Source organism: Botryllus schlosseri, chromosome 15 (assembly GCF_051294905.1).
Source record: "Botryllus schlosseri isolate E-star chromosome 15, Bs_hap1, whole genome shotgun sequence".
Lineage (NCBI taxonomy): Eukaryota > Metazoa > Chordata > Ascidiacea > Stolidobranchia > Styelidae > Botryllus > Botryllus schlosseri.
Genome location: NC_137250.1, coordinates 7,180,178 through 7,203,353, shown reverse-complemented (window position 1 = coordinate 7,203,353; position 23,176 = coordinate 7,180,178). Strand labels below are relative to the sequence as shown.

General features: G+C 42.2%; 1 protein-coding gene and 1 non-coding gene across 7 annotated transcripts in view; both read right to left on the bottom strand.

Annotated features, from left to right (window-relative positions):
* LOC145457753 (talin-2-like) overlaps nucleotides 1–23,176 on the bottom strand; it is a 45,882-nt gene that overhangs the window by 7,832 nt on the left and 14,874 nt on the right. For 2 of the 6 annotated variants that reach the window (XM_080336026.1, XM_080336027.1), the window contains exons 17-38: nucleotides 22,272–22,595; nucleotides 22,080–22,211; nucleotides 20,162–20,404; nucleotides 18,880–18,993; nucleotides 18,483–18,617; nucleotides 17,925–18,137; nucleotides 16,983–17,210; nucleotides 14,569–14,688; nucleotides 10,682–10,879; nucleotides 9,886–10,025; nucleotides 9,285–9,378; nucleotides 9,015–9,227; nucleotides 8,481–8,624; nucleotides 8,255–8,416; nucleotides 7,357–7,679; nucleotides 4,150–4,297; nucleotides 4,006–4,092; nucleotides 3,668–3,838; nucleotides 2,569–2,640; nucleotides 1,097–1,237; nucleotides 218–436; nucleotides 8–154 (exon numbers count right to left, since the gene is read on the bottom strand). In XM_080336026.1, coding sequence (XP_080192152.1) covers nucleotides 8–154; nucleotides 218–436; nucleotides 1,097–1,237; nucleotides 2,569–2,640; nucleotides 3,668–3,838; nucleotides 4,006–4,092; nucleotides 4,150–4,297; nucleotides 7,357–7,679; nucleotides 8,255–8,416; nucleotides 8,481–8,624; nucleotides 9,015–9,227; nucleotides 9,285–9,378; nucleotides 9,886–10,025; nucleotides 10,682–10,879; nucleotides 14,569–14,688; nucleotides 16,983–17,210; nucleotides 17,925–18,137; nucleotides 18,483–18,617; nucleotides 18,880–18,993; nucleotides 20,162–20,404; nucleotides 22,080–22,211; nucleotides 22,272–22,595 — 3,768 coding nt within the window. Of the gene's footprint in view, nucleotides 1–7; nucleotides 155–217; nucleotides 437–1,096; nucleotides 1,238–2,232; nucleotides 2,263–2,568; nucleotides 2,641–3,667; nucleotides 3,839–4,005; nucleotides 4,093–4,149; nucleotides 4,298–7,356; nucleotides 7,680–8,254; nucleotides 8,417–8,480; nucleotides 8,625–9,014; nucleotides 9,228–9,284; nucleotides 9,379–9,885; nucleotides 10,026–10,681; nucleotides 10,880–14,568; nucleotides 14,689–16,982; nucleotides 17,211–17,924; nucleotides 18,138–18,482; nucleotides 18,618–18,879; nucleotides 18,994–20,161; nucleotides 20,405–22,079; nucleotides 22,212–22,271; nucleotides 22,596–23,176 lie in introns of all 6 variants that reach the window. The other 4 variants (XM_080336028.1, XM_080336029.1, XM_080336030.1 and 1 more) reach the window with 2 other exon arrangements.
* On the bottom strand, nucleotides 4,875–5,038 carry LOC145458160 (U1 spliceosomal RNA). Its single transcript, XR_013921082.1, has one exon. It is a non-coding gene; the product is annotated as a U1 spliceosomal RNA (small nuclear RNA).

Sequence of the window (23,176 nt, the reverse complement as noted above, 5' to 3'; positions counted from 1 at the left end):
GATTTACCTTTTCTACAACGCCCCTCGATTTTTGAGACAGTTCCTTCTTGGCGTAGGTGTCCCGAGGATTGCTCTGCACTGCACCAGCCGCCGACACTAGGTCCACGCACGATGTCCCCAAATCAGTCACGCTGCTCTTGATTTGATTTGCGACCTAGCAAGATAGCACAGAGCCGGTCAGTAACGCCTGCGGTTATTTTTTCCGCGGTAACTTTACGTTGTCGGTGTCCGCGAACGCGATGGCTCCTTTGCTGTCGTTTGCTAGGTTTGCGAATTCCTGCGTGAGGTCTTTGGCGCGCGGGCCCAGGTCGTCGGGTTTGACCACGGCCGAGCTGGACATTTCCTTGCTCAAGGTGGCGATGGCCTTGGCCGTTTTGACCATGCGCGTCTGGAAGTCCACGAAACCGCCATCGTCGTAGTTCTCCTGTTGGTCCATCTAAAAAGGGGTCGCACAAAATAATAATTCACGTATGTTGACGATATCGATGTTACACATTGTACAGTTCAGGAACCTGGCCAAATTTAGTGACATATAGAAGCAAAATCCCATTATTTTATTCTCAAAAACCAGCCGCTCAGACATAGGCTGATATATGTTCTACTGCGTAGAGTCCAGTGTCCTGTCAGACCTTAGACCCTTAGTATTGGTAAGGAAAACCTTTACTTTTGTAAAGTAGAAAGTAGTGAATTAATTGATATTGGTTTTTAACACTATGATAGAACAGCTTCCTGGAGGTACAGAACTTTAACGTACAATTGAATATATTATTCAACACTGTGTTAATAAAACCATGATATCAACTGGGCTAAACAGCCCCTGTATCATGGTAGCAGGATAGATTTTCGAATATTGCTCGATTTAAGGAGTCATTGATCATTTTGCATTGTCGCAATGATCCATCTTGTAATCTCGGAAGTAACTAAGGTTTACTACTAAATGAGTAGATATTAATGATATTACTTCCACTTCTAGACAAACAGCCATGCCCCCTATGAATATATGTACCATTACTGCAGATACGGTGTGAGTCTATGGGATTGTACACCATAGTACCAACTGCCAACACACAATAACAGATCAACATCAATCACTCACATCCTCCACAGCCTTGTTGATAGAGTCCACCATTCCAGATACAAGAGCCTCTGGGGCTTCCTGCACAGATTTCAGCAAGTCTTCAATGGCCTCTTTCATACCTTCCGCGGCCTCGTCTATGGCCTGGTGCGTGTTGGTGGCCTGTATTGAAAAACCTTGTTCACAAACCCACTCATTCTCGCAGAATAATCTGAAGGTTAAATGCATGCAACGGGGCGGCAAGCACGGTCTGTGTCGCCGCCGTATCATTACAGCCAGGGTTTAATCCACCAGCAGTTATTGACAAATCCGACGCTATCACTTATCAAATCACCGACGGCATGCAGATGACACTACGTCACGACAAATCACAAACCCCATTCAACAGATACATGTTATTCATTATAAAATGCAGGATTACTGTGATGATTAGTATTAGTGTGCTTCACTTTATCAAATTATAGATGGGTCTGTAGTTGGCGACATTAAGGTGACATAAACGATAATGTAAACAAGTAATTTTACACCAAATACAGACTTTATGAACACCCCCAGGTTACTGTAATGATCAGCATTAGTGCGCTAAAATGATTACCAATTCTTTTTTACAGTCATAAATGGGTCTAAAGTTGTGACATAAACTATAACTTTACCAAGTTCTTATACCAAATACAGTAGACTTACGAGCACCACCAGCCACCATGTTACTGTAATAATCATTGTGAGCGAGGTAAAATGATTACCAACCAACTAACCAACTCTCAAGTATTCCTATACCGAATACAGTGAACTTGATTAATGCCATCAGGACAAAACAGTGGCACGAAAAGACAGCTTCGTACCTTACAAATCTATAGGAACAAATTGATTTACGGAATCGACACTTCAGTATCTCACCAGTCGAAGCAAACTATACCATCTCCATATTAGTACTTACATAATACCCATACCATGCTCATACGCTGACACAATTTTCACAAACTCACACACCACAGCTACATCTCGGCAAACAGTAGCTGGCTTGCGATATTTCACCAAGTTACAACATTGAACGTACAAAATCGTCAGTACTAAAAATGCATCACAAATACACAAGAATAACGGGAAACATCCAAAACAAAATATCAGGCAGCACGATTACCACGGTTACTCATCACCTGTTTACGTCCCGACGAAATTTCAAGAGGCTGTGATAGCGTGAAGATGTAAGAAAAGGTAATTGCGTACAGAATATACGATCAATTTGTCTCGTCAACCGTAAATCTGATTGAGAGTATTTATACATCACTAAAATTTCTATGTTATGCTTCCTGTTTGTGAACTAATTGATCACCTAAAATCTGAATGGTGAATTGTGCTTTTGAATGTTTCTGTTATAATATAATATTGTACAATTACTTAGTTCATCCTGCATGCAGATTATTATTATCAGAACGTTTACAAGCGGAAAACCATGCGCGAGGGCAGACCGTGCAAAAGGTTGCGATACAAACCAATTTAGGGCCGTTGGGATCGTGCCGAATAAATTCGCCAATAGAGTTGTTGTGCATGTGGAGCTGAAGGTCCTGAAGATCACAAAGCAAGACATATATCATGCAAAAACGAAAAGAACCGCAACAAAGGCAACATAAACGATACATAATCCCTCTGCAATCCAATCAGTATTGCACTAACAGACTCAAAAATTAACTCAAAGGAATTCAACATTGTGAAAAAATAGTGAAACCAAATTGATTGCCAGAGAGCAGTGAGAGTTACAATGCTATATAACATATCACATGATGTATATTATATATTCAATTAGTAAAAAGAACTTGGAGCAACACAAGCGTTTTTGATTAGAATGCAATAACCATTTCTATCATGGCTGACGACGCCAGAGAGATAAGAATTGAACGTAAAATAATGATATCATGCACTTTGCGAATTGCTAAATTGGAAAATCATTGATCAAGACACACAAAGAATAAATAATCAAAACTAAAAGAACAGCAGTTAATTGGAATTGTAAACTGGAAGTAACTGAAACAATTACAGCGTGCAAAATTTTGGATTGTATGTCGTGTGCATTATCTTCATGTTGACACTACGCTGGCAGGTAGCCAAAGGCAAAAATTACAGTATCATCGGATTTTAAACTCAGCGAGACGTACCGAACGAAATCTGTGCGCCTGGAATTGGACACAAAAAATGTAAAAGGATTTCAACGTTATTAATCGATACAACAAGGCCTATTAGGCGCCATCTGTAAAGGATGAGAACTGAGATATTATTACTGATCTGTACAAATATATTCCAGCTACATTCGGTGGTGTCGCCATGAAGGTTTCGGAGAGAGACGCTATATCTTGTGTAGTTTTGTGTTAATATGTCATCATATTTTTATATCCATGCGAGGTATTGTAAATAGTTGACATTATGTTGTCAAGCGGGCCGTACATGAGTATAAAGTTTCCACCAAATTTTAGATCATTTTGACAATGGATGTAGAACAGACATGATCGAAAGAGTCGGTGTCCATACTACGCGTTGATAAAATGAGAAATTTGTTCCGTCAAAACTATTCCAAACTGACAGCGGTGACATTATTACCTTTGGATTGCCGCCACCCTCCTTAGCAGCGTACATGAGCTGCAAGGCGGATTCCGATAGTGTTTTGCTGTAATCCAAAATGTCCATTTGACGTTGATGGTTCTGGGAGTTTGAGGCTGCCCCGATGGTGGCGTCCACAAGAGGCTCGAAGTATTGAGCGATTTGGGCAACCTGCAAACAGAAGATACAATGACATGTTCAATAGGATTGTGGTTCAGAACTCCAATATACAATTGCATAGTATTATAATATTGAAATGAACATGTCCTTGAAATTGCCACTATGACCGTTTTCAACATATCTGTATCTATTTACCGAATCAACAATGGATTACTTACTTTGTGTCCCAATTGCGACGCATCACCCTTGGCCGCGTGTACGAGCGGTTCGATACAAGTTCCAATTTCGTTGACCGTGTTCACCACCTAAACACAAGTGTTGAATTGTGTCAGATGTTACCAAATCGATATCTTTCCACGTACCTTCTCTTGGAATCCCTTCATTGTATTGTCGTCGCGTACAGGCAGACTCTGGCTCATCACAGACAACGAGGAATTGTTCAGGTCTCGGATTGCTTGGTCGATCGTTTCGATCGCGTTTTCGCATTCCGTTTGGCCTGGAGCTTTGTCTCTGTATAAACAAATTGCTTTGAGAAACACGTATTTATATCGAAATGAAACGTCCGTAATATTTTCGTTTGCCAATCGGCAAGGATAATCAACAGTCGTATCACCAAATACGACATCACAGGCATAAAAAATTCGATCATCAAAGTGAAATAAAGTTGGTGCATTCCACCCCAGCGGTTCTATTCAGCTTGCGGAGCAGTAAAATTTGAACATAAATATTGCAAACCGGTGAGATTTCAGAACTGAAAGTCAACCCACAATGTGATTACGACAAGAGCAAGAATTCCGACTTTTTATTCATAAGAAGTTTTATCGCTGTCTTTTTAATATTACGCCTGTTACACGTGGTTCTGTTGAAGTTTGTGCGACGAAAGTCCTGTAAAAATGGACTAGTCAATATGTTTCTTGTGAAAGAAATGCGTGTTCTATTATACTATCAAAATTGTAGTCGAATCTCGTGTAAAAGGTCTTCATAGCTGCCACATCTGTAGGCTACTTTCAATCAGCTTGGTATGATAATCAAGCTTCATGTCTCACAATTTCAGCTTAAATGGTGGTTTATTCGACAGTAGGTTGGTAAGGGGTTAGCGCGAACGCAGACCCCACTAACAGAAATTACACGACCGAGTTACCCACATTTGGGGTAATCGCTGGGGTCAACCTAGCCGCAGTGCAATGGCTAGGCCTCGCCCAGGCAGAACCGGCTGCTTGATCCCGGTTTACTGCCTCGTCAGGTAAGTATGCTTACACTAAGTCTGGTATAAGTATTATATTCCGGAGAATTACTAGCGTTTACGGTGACTACGAAAGTGCAGCCAGTTCAAACTCGTGCCGTATCGATATAATCGTGCGAAGAGATATCCAGAGTTCGACTGATGTTGAAGTTGTTAGCTAATTCACCTCTGCTGCTTATTTATCGCGCTTAAAGTCAATATATATACATATTACCAATAGCGCAGCATGTGAAATTGTTTTATTTTTAGTGAACAGCCACGCTAAACTTGGGCAAATTCCTTTAGCCTGAAATATTTCGTTGTGAGATTCGCGTGATTTAAGGAGATAATAAAGTTGGATTGGCAATAAAGTCGATTATCGTCTTCGTCAGGATTTATCAACCCAGGATTAAGGAAACCGGTTGATCGCAGCGCATAAGTTAGTTTTATTCTCGGGATTTAACAAATCGGAACATGCTATAGATAACTGCGCATTCCTATGCGCAAATATTTCCGATATTGAGCATGCTGATCGAGTCCTAGGTAATGGCTTCATTAAACAATCAACGAATCATGTACCCACCATTGCAGAGCGATATTAATATTCTATAATCCGTTTCTTAGCTGTACGGTACTAATTGGACATGACTTTCATTTCGCGATAAGGATAATTCTACTTATTACAGTGGCAGTGTCGTTATCAACAGGCTGCTGTTTCAATCAACAAATTGATAATGGACAGCCAATAACGCGTTTTCGCATTATGATGCAACAGATAACGCCACTTGATTGAAAACTCGGGACACCTTGACTAATCATCGCTCGTAACCTTTTCCAACTTTATGCGTCGCGATCAACAGTATTTAATCACACGATTAGCATTCTTCCGGATCAACTAACTTTATTATCTCCGCCCTTAGTCTCACTGGAAAACTAAATGTGAAAAAAAAACGCATTAAATACGCTTGATTGACAGAATTGAATCAGAATGTATTCGCAATTATGAAAGGAAGGTGTTGTCTTAGTATCGTTTGAGGCGATAGAGAAGCATCATTCTAGAGTTGTGCAGTAGGCTAGTGCGGGACCATTAGGAACATGCATATCCGCGCTAGGACACATCACGACATATAAACGTTCCAAGAAACCTACAACTCCGCGAAGTGTGCTCCCAGGAGAGATCGACGGTGATAATACCTAGAAACGACAGTAACGAATAGTCCTGCCCTAGAAATCTGAGCCCCGCGGTACAAATGCGACCAGAAGAGCAAAACACATCACCCAATCAAGAAATACGAATTTGGAACCTTTCGAGTAGCCTAGCGGGAATCTTAACAGGAGGTCACGAAATAACAACATGATGCAACAAAGTAATCTTGACCCACCCGAAACTTCATTAATAGTCTTAACTGTGTATGTGTGGCCTGGGTGTCCTAAATGTTCCAAGACACTATTTCTCCAACAGGAAATCTGATGATGTGTATGCTCTATATGGAAGTACCAATACTATTGACCGAAATCATACATAAACTTTAAAAAATTTCGCACGACCAGTAAATTCATGCACACTGATTTTTTACTGCAGCTATATTAGTGATTGGTGCATGGTAACAAACATAACTGGATAAGTTTTGCGTTTGCCGTTACCTAACACGGACAAATCTACGAATCGCGTGATACCAGGCTTCCGATATCGATAAATATATTTTTAAGTCGTGCTCTACACATTTGTGACAATGTCGTGAGGAGAACGCAAAACTTGAGTGCACGGGAAAACCACCCAAGTTCTTACAAATAATCGGAAACCTGTCGTTCGTGCCGGAATCCCTCAAGCTCATTCAGAAGTAACGTTCTGTCGGTAATAATAATATTAATATAATAATTTAGAGAGCACCGTTACCGTATATAGCAACATATTAGCAAAATATGGGAGTATGAGGATAATGAAGGGTTGTTCAATAAAAACCGTAAGCCGGAGTGAATAGTTGCGGGGAAAGAATGAGCAATGAGCAGTAGAACAAAATGTCGGTAACCTAATCTAATCTAAACTGATCTAATCTTTGAAATGTGTCTATACTCTAAATTTCACTCCAATATAATATCTGGAGTTTCTGAAAATGCTCCTGTATCGTGAACCGAGTAAAGTTAGGAGTACAGAAAATTGCCATTCTTATGCTTATGGGAATGAACTGAGCACGATTTTTGCTGTAAATCTTTCCAATTCTGAACTTAAATCAATTTCAATTTTAAGAACGTAATTTGGAAAAAGCTGTGTAGCTATCTTTCTAATTGAAATCTGACCCATAAAAGCCGAAAATTTTCTGGCTGACCGCATATAATGAATCCTTACCTTATAGACGACACCAGTTTCTTGATGGAGTCTGAAACCACTCTGGAATGACCGCTGAGCACTTGCCAGGTGGGCGGGTCCTTTGGATTGCTCGCCAGCTTCCGGGCCGTCTTTATGAGCTCGCTCGAGCTCTCGAGCATCTGCGACGCCGAGTCCACGATCGGGGCCTGCGCCTCCCTGGCCGTGTCGCTGATCCTGGCCGGGGTGCTCGCGAATTCGGGGTTGGAGGCGAACGTGGTGAGGTTTTCCACGGCTTCGATGAGAGGCTTGGTGGCCGCCGCGCAGTTGGTGCGGTTGGCTTCGGAAAAGTTGCCGTCCAAGGCCTGGAATGTGATTTGACCCATAGGTTTACGTTGAATTAGAGATGCGTCGATACTCAGGGGTGGTCAAAATAGTCTTTACTGGTACTCAAGCAGAATAAGAAGCAACGTAGTAAGTTCTACCGAGGTATAAGTGGCAGTAACGATTTACAAGATGTTTCTAGCTCTTCAATAGTATTGCAGTGAGTAATTTCACAAAATACAGTAGTTCGCAGCCACACGTGGTAACTGGTCAATAACAAAATAATTCTACTTCTCAATACTTGCAGTACTCAGTTGATTACCTGTTTTCAGACTGCCCCCAGTCTACTAGAACAGTTTTTGAGGCAAAACTACATTACAATTTGAAATTCGTAAAGTACAATGCAATTGAAGGTAAGTTTGCATCAGTTTTACTAACAAAATTGCTATAAAATTGGTGTGAAACAGCTGTCCTTTCACGTTAACTGAATATATTTTCGAAAACTGCACCCATCTGTATCGTCATTATCCATTTTGCATCCTCTTGGAGTTTAGTTTTGAAAGTAACCACCTCCGATAACCGATTTCAAACTCTGCTTTTCGCAAAACAACGTTACCTTTATTGACTTGACCAAATTCGCTGTGCTGTTCGCGACTTCCTTTGCGGACTGCACGAAATGTTTCCTGGCCACCGCGTTCGAAGTTTTCGAAGAGGCAATGCGGCAAACGTTGCATAGCGCCGACGTGTGTTTCGCTACGATGGTCGCGGCCGACAAAACCTGTTGTACCACAAACAATTGAGACCCCGACTTCGAACAGAGCATCAAATCGAGATTTTCAAACCTGCGACTGGTTGCTACCGGGGTCGACAAGACTAGCACAGGCCATCTGAATAGCCTGGTTCGCACGGGCAAACTGAGTCTGATCGACAAGGCCTGGCGTTCCGACCTCACTGTTTGGATCGGAGATACCGACAAGAAACGCAGCCTGCAAATGAGTAACGAGGCTTAGAAGGGAGGAATTTATAAATCATCGCAGAAAATTCAACATGAAACTCAAAAATTTTACATGACAAAAAGGAAGGATTGGATGCAGTACATGACATGTAGTGCTTGAAAAAATTGTTTCACAAAGCAAATGCTAGTACGGATAAAAGATTGTCTGGTGATCGGAAAGTCTTTTGCAACTATTACGAGCAATGGGATTTATATTGCTTACCGGTACATAGAAAATATGACAGCGAATAGTGAATATAACATAGTACAAAGAACACTGCAAAGTTTTCTTCTGCTTAAAAGTTTTCTACTTCTGTCTGAGTACGAGATCACGAGGTTACAATATCAGAACTAGAAATACGTGAAAAACCAGCTCGCATACCTGGGCCGCAGCTTCCGTCAGGCCGCAGAGTGATTTCGACGCGTTCGTGACAGAATTGCCGAAATCCTCGAGCTTGCTGTTTTTGGCGTGTTGCGAAATGCCGCTGAGAGATTCCCCGAGCTTTTTGGAGTTGTCCATAACGCTTTCGAGGCAGTCGAAATACGAAAAGTCGTTGACGGGCTCGTTTGGATTTTCGAGCAGGCCTTTCACGGTCTGAAAACGATGCAGAATTCGTAGAATTTCCTATGATAGCAAAGCGAGGGTGCGCACCTCCAACTGACGCAGAGCGTTGTCGCATTCTTTTTGGCCCGGCGCCGTTTTCGTGCAGTGCGTGATCAAGTTGTTGATACTGTCGGTCACGGCTCTGAAATAATGAATGGCGATAAAAATTTCAAAACAAAACACTCCAGAGATGGTCGAAGTTGTCAGCGTTACTCCATTACAAGTGGAAGTAGCGATTTCTAAGACACGTCAAATATAATTTGGGTGGAAGTACAAACTAAAAATTTCTCTATAGCAGTTGATTCAGTTGATCGAACGAATAGTTTCAGCACATAATAGGAGGCGGTTAATTCCGAAATTGCAAGATAAATAATGGCGACTAACGCAAAAGGACTTATTGCACTATCAATATGTACAATCTTTGGAGACATAGGTACTATTTCACTTGAATCTTGGTGCAATTTCGCTCCTAAAAGTTATGAAAACTGACCCAAAGCTACTCTCTACTTTTTATAACCCAAAGTGTCTTGCCTAAACGAGCTGTGTAAGTAGAGGGAGCAATTAAAAAAATATTACCACTTGAGTGCACACTTGAGCAAAACCTCTGCACTTAACAACAAGCAATTGTACTTAAAGACGACAGACCAACCTCGCGGCAGCTGCAAGTTGATTCTTGGAATTGGGCGCTCCGGGATCGGCCGACAAAGCTTTAGCAGCAAGCAGCAGCTTGCTGGAAGACATCGATATGGTTTTCAAATTGCCCACGACTTGAGACTGGTCCTCCTTATCCTGAAAAAGCACGGTATTCATGTAAAGAAGAATAACGCGACCAAATACGGCGATAACATAGAAAGTAAAGAATATCTAAAAATACATTTGCATAGTATATTCATATTGAAATGAACCCGAATATTTTTGGCTGAAATTCGAAAGGGGAAAGAACATTGTATATTAACAATGGCATCGCAAAATATCATGTCACCCGCGTGAAATTTTGAGTAATGGGGGCGAAGAGAGCGCTTAGGATGCTGACGATTACCCCTGACGAGTGTCAGCCGAAAATGTTTGGGTTCATTTCAATATGAATATACTATTCAATAGTATATTGAAGTTCCGTACCTGTAAGCTCTTCAAATATTTGCATAATACATGAAAAATAGTGACAAAATAAAAAATATATGTATCGTCACTGTGGAATCAGAGTGGCTTATGTCATTTTTCACATTTTGAGACAATCGAAAGTGACAAACATAACCATGGCCACGATATGGCAGAAAGTAAAATGAAAATTTCAAAAAACCTGATATTCATATACCGTACTCTGATTTCATACTGACAATATAATGTAAATAAATAATAACAATCATATTTTAAAACAATATAGAGAAATAAGATCAACACAAAAAATAATTTATTGAAAAAATATCAAAGTGCTATGCACCGACCTTGGAATGTCCGGCCATGTCAATGCCAGCCCCCAAAAGCTCGGCAAACTTGGAGCTGTACTTCTGGCTGGCGTGGGTCAGTTCCTCCGGCGAGCTGCGCGACGCCCCGACGAGGTCGCTGGCGGCCTGGTTCAAGTCCTCTGCGGCGCGATTGAGCGACGACTGCGTGCCTTGGAAGTTGCGATTTGGCGGCGGGAACTTAAGCAAGAAAATTGGTTCAGCTAGAGCGAAAAACAACTCAATTCCAATCAAGTTTACAAAATGCAAGTGCAAGGTACATTCGTAAAGATAACTTTGTTAAATTCAAAAAGCATGCGACACATGATATATCTAATTACAGCCTTGATATCAGAACCCCTGACATACACGGAGTCATACCATGCTGTTCAGTACAATTGCAATTACTCCTTACAACAACAACACCTGGACAGCATTTCATAAATCATCAAGTACACAGTATCAAAAATCGAGACCACAGCATCACACTTCTGTGCTCCTGACTGATGCAGCCAGACAGCAAATAATCAGCAGAGATGATAATTGCACAAGCACAAGGTAATAATTGCAGTACTAATAATTACTACATCAACAACACTTCACATTGGCAAATGGATAGTAATTGGCCCCTTATTCCACTTGAAATAGCAAATGATGCGTTCAGAGGACCAGCTTTTGTCATGTGCCCACACCATATCCCTACAATCGTATTTAGTAACGCTGTCATTAGTCGGTAATGCAATTGTTTGGATTTTCCACTGATATCAAAAACCATTCTATTTCTCGCACCGACAATTGACATGACAATCCTGCTGCTAGGCATGATAGGTATGGGGATCATAGTGACATGAATGACGGTAACTATCAATGCTAATACGCTCGATGATGACAATAAAGGTGAAAGATGGACTTATTTTATAACGAAACTCCTCCCAATCTGGACTGCCTGCTTTTTAGTCGAATGCATGTATGAATTTATTTCGTGATGACATACATAACGTACTGTACATGATAAACATTTCATTAACTCAAGTTGAGTACCACTCATTACGGGGTCATTCATACAAGTATGGGTGATGTGAGAAGTTCAACTATGTGCCTCTTGAGCGACAACAAAAAAATAAAGCCAGTTCTCATTTCACTCATTTCGTTGCAGTTATTGACAATCAGGGCTTTGGAGCCGGAGCCGGAGCCCGGAGCCGTGCATTTTTACCAGAGCTGGAGCCGGAGCCGGAGCTCCACATAAAATTCAGCCGGAGCCGGAGCTGGAGCTAGTTATTTGAGGGGTAGCTCCGGCTCCGACGCATTTCATAAGATGCTATTATATATGCAACAACCATATCTGCTGAGTTCACATAATTCAACAGCAGGCCTTCGCAAAATTGACAATCTTTTCCTCTTTGGCGCTACCTTTTCTGACTAACCATGTTCCTGGGGATTTAACAGCAGTGCAGTCATATGTTCAATATTCAATTTTCATACATGAGTGCCGACGAACCTCGGTATGCTAGATAAGCCTGTGAATATTGTGGGAATTCGACATACCCGCAATTTCATCATCAGCACAACCTTGTTGGCCAATTGTATAGTTCGAAAATAATGATCACTATGTATTGCGCGAAATGGGAGAGAGGATAAAAACGTGATTTCGTTGCACATGTTGATATGATGAGCACGACCCGAGAAATTCCATCTCATGGTTGCTATGAATCGGATGAGCAAATACTCGTTCTTTCATGATAGTTCTTAAATCGGGCCGCGTAATTGGACAGTGTTATTGAGTATGCAATTATGCATGCGAATTAGAATCCATTACTGCGCATGATCGTCATTCACTCCAGTAAGGATTTTCGAGCGTGAATAGGGGATGGCAGAAGAGTATCCCAAAACGCCGCTACACTCAGCGAACAATTTTCGCGGTGCGAGCTACTCAATGCGATGTCAGGACCACATGGTATTGTATGATGGAGACAAATTGCTGATTTGACACGCGATTTCCAATTTTTAATCATCTGTTTCATAAATTCATTCTTGATGTCTACTTGATACTCCATAGTGTTCCGGATTATCGCGCACTGTGACTTGTAAATGTGCAATGTGCATACTGCATAGTTTAATTCGTTATAGGCATGGCGCAATGTGCATGGCACAGTGTTTATTCGATTATTCGATTCGTTTCAACGGGAAAATATTATATTCCAATAAACTTGATCGACATCGAATGGACTGGTAACGAGTGCACCAATATCGAACGTCAAACCATTGGCCATTTGGTACAAATCGAATTTCAATTAATCAGGTCGTGATGTCCGACCATATTGCTCTTACTACAGTTACAGCTGAATAATAATCGCTTATTTAAAGATTGAATTGTGCTGTATTGCTTAATGCGAGTACAGTGCCAGTGTTAAAACGTCGCATCAGAATTTTCACACTGTACACAGAAACGGCATGGAGTAAAGTGCGTTCTAGTACAACTATGACGTTATCGACAATTGTCAAGTATTCATTATGACGTAGCACACCGACACCTATGTCTTCATTGTGCATCCAATGTTACTGACGGCTGACAGACTCTAGATTACTATAGATAAAGATAACTAACCTACGGGTAAATTAGTAATCTATATAGACCAGGGGTGGCCGACCTTTTCGGCTAAAGGGCCACATGAAATTGACGAACGAGTGCGCTGCCCACTAGCCGCGACAGGCGCGTAAAATTTTCAAAATTGATATTAATAATATACTTGGGTATATTGCGGGTCGACTGTATACCGCCCGCTGTGCTCAGTTCGCAAGGACAGGACTATTTGGCATCTGGACATATCGATATCGAAGATTTCCGCTAATATACGACAATCATTTTGTGCCTAGGCCTACATTTCATCGTCGACGATCTTTCTGCGAGCGCAAACACGAAAAGACTTTTTCTCGTAATTACGAATATAGTTGGACTCAATCGGCTAAATCAGGCGCTTTTTCATTTTCGGGAGGGGGTAGGCTACAAAGCAAGAAATCGTGTGACTATGAAACACGCGAAGCGTGAAGAAAAATTTTACTACTCTTTTAGTTTATTGTGATGTACGACGATTTACTAAAAATGTGACAGGACCCTAGATCTGCCAATGCGTCGGAACTGATATTTTAGTCATTAACATCCCAAGTGTCGCGGCCAGACTAATCATATTTTTGGTTGGCCTTGCAAGTTCACAATCTGAGCAATTCAATTTCGATAATATAACATGATTTCGATAATAAAATGGGAAATTAGCTCGCAGGCTACTCAAAACCTTCTCGCGGGTCACATATTGCCCGCAAGCAGTGGGTTGCCCATCACTGATATAGACAAACACCTTCGATAGTTTTTAGAGTCGGAGCCGGAGCTGGAGCCGGAACAGTGGTAATAATGCGGCTCCGGAACTGGAGCTAGTGTATGATAGAAGAAAGCTCCGGAGCTGGAGCAATGCAAATTTACGGCTGCTCCAAAGCCCTGTTGACAATGTTGGGAAATGAGTATCAAAACTATAGTGCTCGTTGATAATAAAACTCTTAAATAAGAGTACTTCGACTGGAATCTTTATAATTAATACATGAATTCGATATTTAGACAGCAGTACCAACGAGCAATTTACAAATGCATTCATTATTAGTGTTTGTCTGCTTGCATCATACATAAGCACACAAGTACCAACCATGCGTGGAGTACAATTCACGACAATGGTAAACCACACAATGTCACAAATATCACACGCCCAACAATCACCGACCCACAATTCCATTTCATCTCACCCTGGTTCCCACTATGTAAGTAGATTTGAACTTGCCCCTTGAAAACTGAACGTAAAAACCTGAAAACGCGGCACAGGGTCGGTGTTGTAACAACAACTCACCTGATTGCCGAGCAGCTTCTTGCTGGTTTCCGCGATGATCTTGAGGGCCTCGTCCACGTCACGCTGTCCCGGCAAGCAATTGATGCAATTGTTGAGGGCGTGGGACACGGCCTTTGCGACCTGTCGAAAAATAAGGCATCTAGTTTTCCAATGTCTGTCCCAATCCACCAGGGCTGCGGAGGCGTAGTAGTTTTGTGAAATTTTGACAGAAATCTTGTAATATCTTCTGGAATCTGAGTTTGTGAACACATACTCCCAGAAGTCGGGGATTGCTAAATTGCTCTTAATTTGACTTTAACATCGAATCAAATGTTCTCAAACGTTACTAAAATGCGCCGTTGCAGTTACATAAGTCATGAAGTGTTCCACGTGGGCAGACATTCACAAACTTGATTTCTATTTACGAGCCCAATCACTGCGTTTCCATGCACGGCCGATGGGCCCATTTTCGAGAGACTCGGCCGACGAATGAGAGAATTTTGTTGCGCATGCACACCCACGTCGGCCATCGAGTGAATACTTCGGCTTAGCCGTCCGGCCATGCTTGCGCTGTGTCTTCAATTAGCGAATTGCTATTTGCTACTTACAATACACTTTTCGTATCAAATTAACCATGGCTTCACTCCGGACGGATCTTGGACGCATTGAGAAACCAGTAATTTAATTATGAATGCAACAGAAGTTAGTAGTGCCGGTACTGCTACGTATTACCCGTAGGCTACCGAAATCTTCGCGATCTGATCACATAGGCCTACGCTGCTGCCACAATTCGAGGGTTTGTGTTGTGGTGCATGGATACAATACAAACTATACCGTTTGACCACAAACTAGGTGAACTTATTCACATTCCCCTGGTAAGCAAATCATCAACAGGTCACTCGAAGTTCATGTCTGAATCACGACGACGAAACAGTAGTACCGGTGGACTAATGGACAAGTTACTATTCTGAGCTCGAAATTACCGGACCACGATATCCCATATCTATATCTCCCACATACTAGGATATGCCCCCTAATTTTCATCTATTTTTATCTTCCGTTAGTTTTAAGCAAGTGGTTCATCATGACCATTTTACATTTTGGATGGATTTAGGCCTACGTGTTCAAGGTCAAAGCGGGTTGTTTGATTGAATGACCGCTACAAGTCCTCTCGGCTCATTCCTACCGAGTCATTTATCGCAATCTTGTGATTATTATGTAATTATTACTAAGTAAGCCAAAAACGTCATCGCGATCGCTTCGCCCACCTAGTTCGGCCAAGTCACGGTCGGATTACGCCTGGTCATGGAAACACGGCGGACATGTACAACGCATGCGTCATGGCCTTTTGGCCGTGCATGGAAACGAAGTAATTGTTCTTCAAACTAAAATTAGGTCGGTCCAGTAAAAACGTAACAGACATAGATTTTCTGAGCAGATTCACGGTAATGATGGAGTCAAGAGTTTTGAGAAGAAAATATTCAGGGGTCGGTGGTTAAAGGGGCACTGCACTCTAAAAACGATGTGGTCTCAAATTAAAGGGCAAGACGAAAACAAATTTTGGCCGCAGCCGTTTTCTTCAGAACGCCACCGTAACGGAGCACCAATTTGTTGAAATTTCCACAAAAAATTCACGCTCCAGCAGTCACACAGAGATCAAACTTTATATCGTTACTAGCCGATGTTATGAAGGAAACACCGGTATGTCGTACAAGCCAAGGTGACTTAGATACCGCATTAAACGGACGATGTCCACTTTGTCCAGTCGGGAGATTTATGTCAAAATCGGGCCTAGTGTATTCTATATCTTTATGACAGAAATAGATCATGTCCTATTCTTATGTATAAAAATATTGTTTATGTATAAAACATTGTAAGACATGATCTATTTCTGTCCTGAAGAAATAGAATACGCTAGGCCCGATTTTGACATAAATCTCCTGACTGAACATCTCAATCACGGTGGCGTGCTGAAAAAAAACGGCTGCGGCCAAAATTTTTTTTCGTTTTGCCCTTCAATCTGAGACCACATCATTTTTAGAGTGCAGTGCCCCTTCAAGCTACACAGCATTTTCTATATTAGACTGGAACTAGAATTATAGCTGCACAGTTTTTTTCCCAATTAGATTAGAATTATACTGAATTCGAGAAAACCTGGAAATTCAATTAAACTCAGTTCGTATCAACTCAGAGAGTTCAGTCACGTGAGAACGAGCGTGACAAATGTCTATAAAGAAAGGTTGGATCGTTTTGCACTGTACAGTTCTCTTATAGAATTTTTGGAGAAAACCAGAAATTAGATGAGAATTAAAATTAGAGCATAGAAACATTTCACAAATTAGATTATAATTAGATTACCGGAATTTCCCAATAATTAGTCTAATTTTACAATACAATTATCTAGTTGTCCAGGACTGCTGGCAGTCCAGTCCCACCTGGGCCAGTCTCTGTTGGTTTTCTGGATTTTCGGGGTCTTCGACGGCGCGTTTCGCCTCCACCATCAGACTCTGCGACTTGTCCATCACGTCCCGGGCAGTGCCCAGCAAATGGAGCTGGCCGTTCAGTTCCTGCGTGTTGGCCGCCACGCCGCGGGCCGCTTTCACCAGGGTTTTCAGCGCGTTGGCCGTGTCTCTGGCGGCCGCCCCGGCGTAATCTTCGTTGCCCTGGCAAAATCAGGTTGATGGCGTCGAATGGTGGCGTGTGGAAAATTGTAAATTCTTGTAAATATATATATTTAATACATAATATCTAACATCGAAATACAAAAAAGTTGTAAAATTCATCCTATCTGAAGAGTTAAGACAACCAATACCAGAACTTTAAGCCGATACCGATTACCGATATCCAAGGAACCATCGTGAAATATAAAAAATGAGAATTCCCTGACGCAGGCGATATCCTATATCAATATTTTCCACTGATATCAAAATGGGAGATATTTGGGTTCGAAATTCTAATCAATACATTAAAATCTGATCGGGGCAATGAAACCACCTCGAAATAGCCTTTAAAGTCTGAAAATCAGCATCGTTCTTAACAATGGCAGCAAATGTCATTGTTATGGTCATCGAGCTGCGTATCTGCGATTGCTCAGAACATTGCCGATTTCAAGACTTTGAACGCCATTTTGGGGTGGTCTCATTGCCCTGATCAGATTTTAATGTATATTTTGTGAATTAGTGCGACAGTAGCTTTCGCATAACATCAATTTGATTTAATTCGAGTGCTCTGGCCGCCAGCTCCAGGATTATCAATTACTCTGCTCAGCTCTAAACCTCTCTTGGTACACAAGCATGCATCTATGCATGAGTTAGTTATCTATAGTTCAACTCCTAACTTAAGCAGACCTACAGTAAAAGCAGCCCATTTGACAGTACCTGCGCGGCCGAGGTGAGTAGTTGGGCCATGGAGCCCCCAACACTTTTTGATGTAGCCCCAAGTTCTTGAGCGCAGCTGGCCATCGTCTCTCCAGGTAACGGCAGCAGATTTCTGGCGTGCGCGTCGTTGCAATACTCCGACAATTGCTGGTCCAGCGCCTTGACCGTTTCCATGGCGGTGTCGATCTCGCCTGGTCCGCAGACCTCGGAAGCCTACGAGCGGAAATTCGCAGAATGTCATTCGCACAAGATTCATATCGAAATACGTTTTTCGGTGGTTGCATGGAGCTCATAAGATTTATTGTGATTCCACAAAATTTTGACAAAATATTTGGGAAAATAAAAGAAAAATTTACAATTGGATAATATATTCATATTGAAATGAACCCAAATATTTTCGGCTGACACTCGTCAGGGGTTATCGTCAGCAACTAGTAGAGAACAGCCACTGCGAATCAAGCCAAAACGAGTACAAATCTTATAAATAAGGGGCACTGTAGTTTTATAGGTTATAGTCGGTGGACCTCTGTACAATAATTCGTGAAATTATCGACGTACCTTCAAAGCGGCGGTCTTCAGCTCCGCGATAGCTGTCGCCAGCTTCTTTGTGAAGTTGGTCAGCTGTAACGCGGTGGCTTGGTCGCTGATGGTCGGCACCACGGCTTTCGAGGCGCTGACCATTTTGGTCCCGGGCTGGAAATGATTAAAACGGCAGACATTGAGAATTAGTTGACCAAACTTAAAAATATTGAAATTATGAAAATTAGGGATGAACAAAGTCGACTACTTCGGACGTGCGACATTCGAACCTATTACGGCGTTATAATGATAATAGTCCCCTAATAACTTTCCAAATATGTCTCTATTAGCAAACACAAGGAAAACAATGCGATTATCGTTGATATTCGACTAGGAATATTCTCAGAATCTAACATCAAAAAGCAAGCTATCTCACCTGTACAAAATCATTGGCGGCGTTGATGAGCGTCTGCTGCGTGGCCGCGGCCTCACTGTCCTCCATGCTGGCGCGTATGGCCTGCACCAGGCCGGGGATTTGTTCTTGCAAGGCCTGCGATAAATCAAAGGGTCTGACATATCTCAGGTCACGACCAGACATGACGGAATACCGCATTACTGTAATCTATTGTGAATCACCAATGACGATTACGATTACAGCAAAATGAGTGGTCAATAACGATTATATTTGAACAGTAATCGCGGTTATTCACGGATTCACGGATTATTCCAGCTGTCTAGTGAGAGCGAAATTCCAGTAGTCTAATTCTAATCTGATTTCTGGTTTTCTTGAAAATACGAGACGAGCCATACTTGGTGCACAGACATTTGCCTTATTTATACATGCTTATGAGGATGAACTCTAATAAACTGAACTTTATTTTTCTTGTATTTCGTTCTGATTCACAACTTTATTCAATCGCCAAGTTTTAGCGAATTCAGTAGTTCTAGTTCTAATTTTATTTGAAAAATCCGAAAACTTTCCAGCCATTCAACTCTACGGCATACTATTCCTTATTTACAAATGTTCAGCTCATATCATAGTCCTTGTGAAAGTAGAAATTAATCGTGCTTTTAGAAAGAAATCGATGAGATATGCAAATTAATCGATTCATATTACGATCACTTGGAAATGCTATAATCGTTAGGGCAAGTTTTTGCAGCTTTTGCAATTTTTTTTCACGACTTCCTGCAGCTTCCAAAATACTCAGAAGTTATGTGGCATGGTGTTTTAAGCTGTTTGGAGGAATCTCATATTGCAACTTTTCTTCATTTTTTCGTGCAACTTTTTGCAACTGTTTTCGATTTTTTATGCAACCAACTTTTTACTGGAAATATTTGGCACTGTCAGTAAATAGATCGCTTGATTACTTCACTGTCGTTTAAATTTGAGGTCCTTTCCAATTTGACGTACATTCAGGCTAGACCGCCGAAAATTATTTTTTCGCTGGGTCAATTTTTTCAGGCTATTGATTGTGTAGAAGTCGCCAACATTGAGTCTTGCTGCAGTGGCATGGATACTGAACGATTCCGATATCTCATACCCTAATAACTTCAAGGAACTTGTCCATAAATGCAACTTATTAGTGCAACTCTTGTGAAAAATAAGTGGAACTTTCCACGGATTTGACTGCAACAAAAACTTGCCCTAATAATCATCGTAATCGATTACAAATCACAATTACCCCATGTCTTGTCACGGCTACCAAATGAAGGCCTACCTTGCTCTGCGCGATCAGCGCTTGCTGGCTCGACTTGTTGGTATTGTAAGGTTCCGCAGAGTGCGCGGCCGCGATGTTCTGCGTGGCTGCCGCGGCGGCCTGTCGCGCCGCGGCCTCCAGCTTGTGCATGAGCTTCTTGCGGAGCGCGTTTTGAGCCGCGGAATTGGTGGCGGAACGTAGATTTTCGGCGGCCTGCTTCAGGCGTTGTTGCTGAGCGGAATCGTGCGGATTGCTCGCGGCACCCTGAAACGAATTTACTATCCTCGTAAAGTGTGCTACCAGATATTTCTACTTCTCGGACTGTTGAGTAGGTTTTGCATGAAAGGATTGTGATATTTAGCCGCAGAGAAGTGAACTGGTGATCAACAAGTCTACTGCAACTATTAGGAGCAATTGGGTCTATATTGCACACCAGTACTGCAAAGATATGACAGTGAATTGCGTATATAAACTAGTACAACAAAAAACCAGTACTTTTCAAAACTGCATCGGGTGAAATGACCCGAGCTACCAATGCCCATTAGGCCTAGATGAGATCGAGTACCAGAGGGATTAGGAAACTGCAACCTTTATTTACAATGCATTTCATTCATCATGCCTGGTCGATTTGCTAGAAGAATTTTGACAGATAATTTCATGATTACGACGAATGGGCCGCAAGGAACATCGACCCCCAAAAATTCATGCGAATCTGGTATATCGAATTAGCAGGCGCGTAGCCTGCCGAAAAATAAGGGAGGGGTTTGAAATAAAAGGGCGGGGTTCGATTTTTTTTCGAATTTAGTGACGTAGCATCGATTCATTAGGGTTAAGTACATGCGATGCGTAAATAACGATTATACAACATCCCCGTGTTCGCGAATATAGGAGTATGATAAGCTTGTCGACGAGTCCGGAAGTGCCGTTAATTAGCGACTCCCTGATCTGTCGTGAACAATGAAATACGCACGCGTCGAACATTTGAATACGTTCGCTTATCAACGCGTCGAACAATTAAATTGGCGCGCTTATCAAAGCGTCCAACAATTAAATACGCCCGCTCAACAATGCGTCTTGCGTCTTACGTAGCATCGGCGACAATTTGCGCAAGTAAAAATGTACGATTTTTATGGAATATGTGCTATAATGACGCCGATTTCAGGTGGTTCAAACCTTACCTCTTTTATAACTCAAGCCTACTGGACTATAACTGATGACTGGTGGAAATCAATTACGCATGTGCGCAGTGCGCACGCGTCGAACATGATTGCGGACATTCGATGTCATTCAGTTACGAGATGTCACTCTTAAATCACAATCGCTAATCAGCATATACTTAATAGCATTTTATCCAAGCCATCGAGAAATAGGAGCCAATGCATGGTAGGCCCAAGACGCGGTAGCTAGGCTAGCGATATCTTTAGTACTAGGCCTATTGCAGATGAGATGTGATTATTCAAGCCAGCGGAATTAGGCTTGGTGGAGACGCGGTAAATCAGGCTAGTAATGATTGCCGAACGCGCGACAATGAATGACCTGATTTAGCAATCATCTCAGCGGGAGATCGTGTAGCGTTACATTGTGCAGTGCAATGCGCACTGACAAATCTCGCTAGTTAGAAACACGTCTTTCGTTAATTGGCCGCGACTTTCGTAAATTGGCCGCGCGCAATACTGATTATACGACTTATTGAATTGCAACCGAGTATTAGCGTCAGAGCGGTCATTTAAAAAGGGCGAGATTTCGCGTTAAAGGGGGGGGGGTTTCGCGTTTCTAAAAGAGGGGGTTTCGACCCCCGAAACCCCCCCTCCCTGGCTACGCGCCTGCGAATTAGTATTCGCATGCGCGGAGGCAAGAGTGAGATACTTGTTGACCATCGAAAAGACACATTCCCGAAAGTAATTGAATAAACTGTGGAAAGACCATTTTCATTTCAGACCTTAGCGGCCTCCACCATTTTGGCCGTGGCGTCTGCCAGGAGTTTCGCTGCAGCGAGAAGCCTCTTCTGTCTGTCGTCGTCCGATTCATTCTCGGCCTCCAGTTTGAGCATGTTCACCAAATCAGACGTGGCCTGAAAGAAAAAAAGAAATATTTTCACGAATGGACCACAAAACATATTACTCTACCGCACCTGTCCCAGTACGCGCGCCTGCTTCACCATCTCGGCCGCGTTGCCCATGCTACTGCACAATCGGTCTGTGGCGTTCAAAATCGTGTCGCACGCCTCGTCGTAATGGCCGACCTCGCCCTCTCCGCCCTGCTTGATGTGATCTATGAGTCGGTTCAACTGCCGGGACACGTCCGTGGCGGCGTTGGCCAGGTTGCGCAGCAGGTTTTGATCGCTGGTCGCCAGCTGGGACGAATCGACGCAGCCGTCGACGGCCCGGGACACTTCTTTCGCGGCCTCGATCAGCTGGTCCTGGCACGCAGGGTTGCTGATGGTGGGCGCGACGACCTGCAAATTGGATATAGGTTTTGAGTAGGGCAAGTTTTTGCAACTTTTTTTTACAGCTTCCGGCAGCTTCCAAAATACTCAGAAATTTTGCAGCATGATGTTTTAAGCTCTTTGTAGGAATTTTATAATGCAACTTAATGCAACTTTTTTCTATTTTTCATGCATCTTTTTACTGCAACTTTTATCAAGTATTGCGCAAAATGTAAAGGAGCGATATAAAAAACATACTTTAAAACTATTTATGGTTGCATTCCTTTTTAGTATGGTTGTATTCTCTTTGACTTGCATAATAAAGATTTACGTGATGGATTAGCTGCGTCTCAATGTGATCTATGACCCAACAGTTGGCTTGAAAGCTAGAAGTTCAACAACCCCAGTCAAACACAAGAGTAAGTAACAAGCGATGACCTTGATATCTGTACAGATGACGGTCTAAAGGCAGGGATGTCAATCCTGTAACCTGCTTGAGATTTTTGTGAGGCTCGCTGCTAGTCATTTTGAGCTTTGAATCCAAGCCTAATCATAAAGTACCAGTCAACTTTTGGGGGCGCACTGTGCAGTAATGTATAGTATGGAAGCTG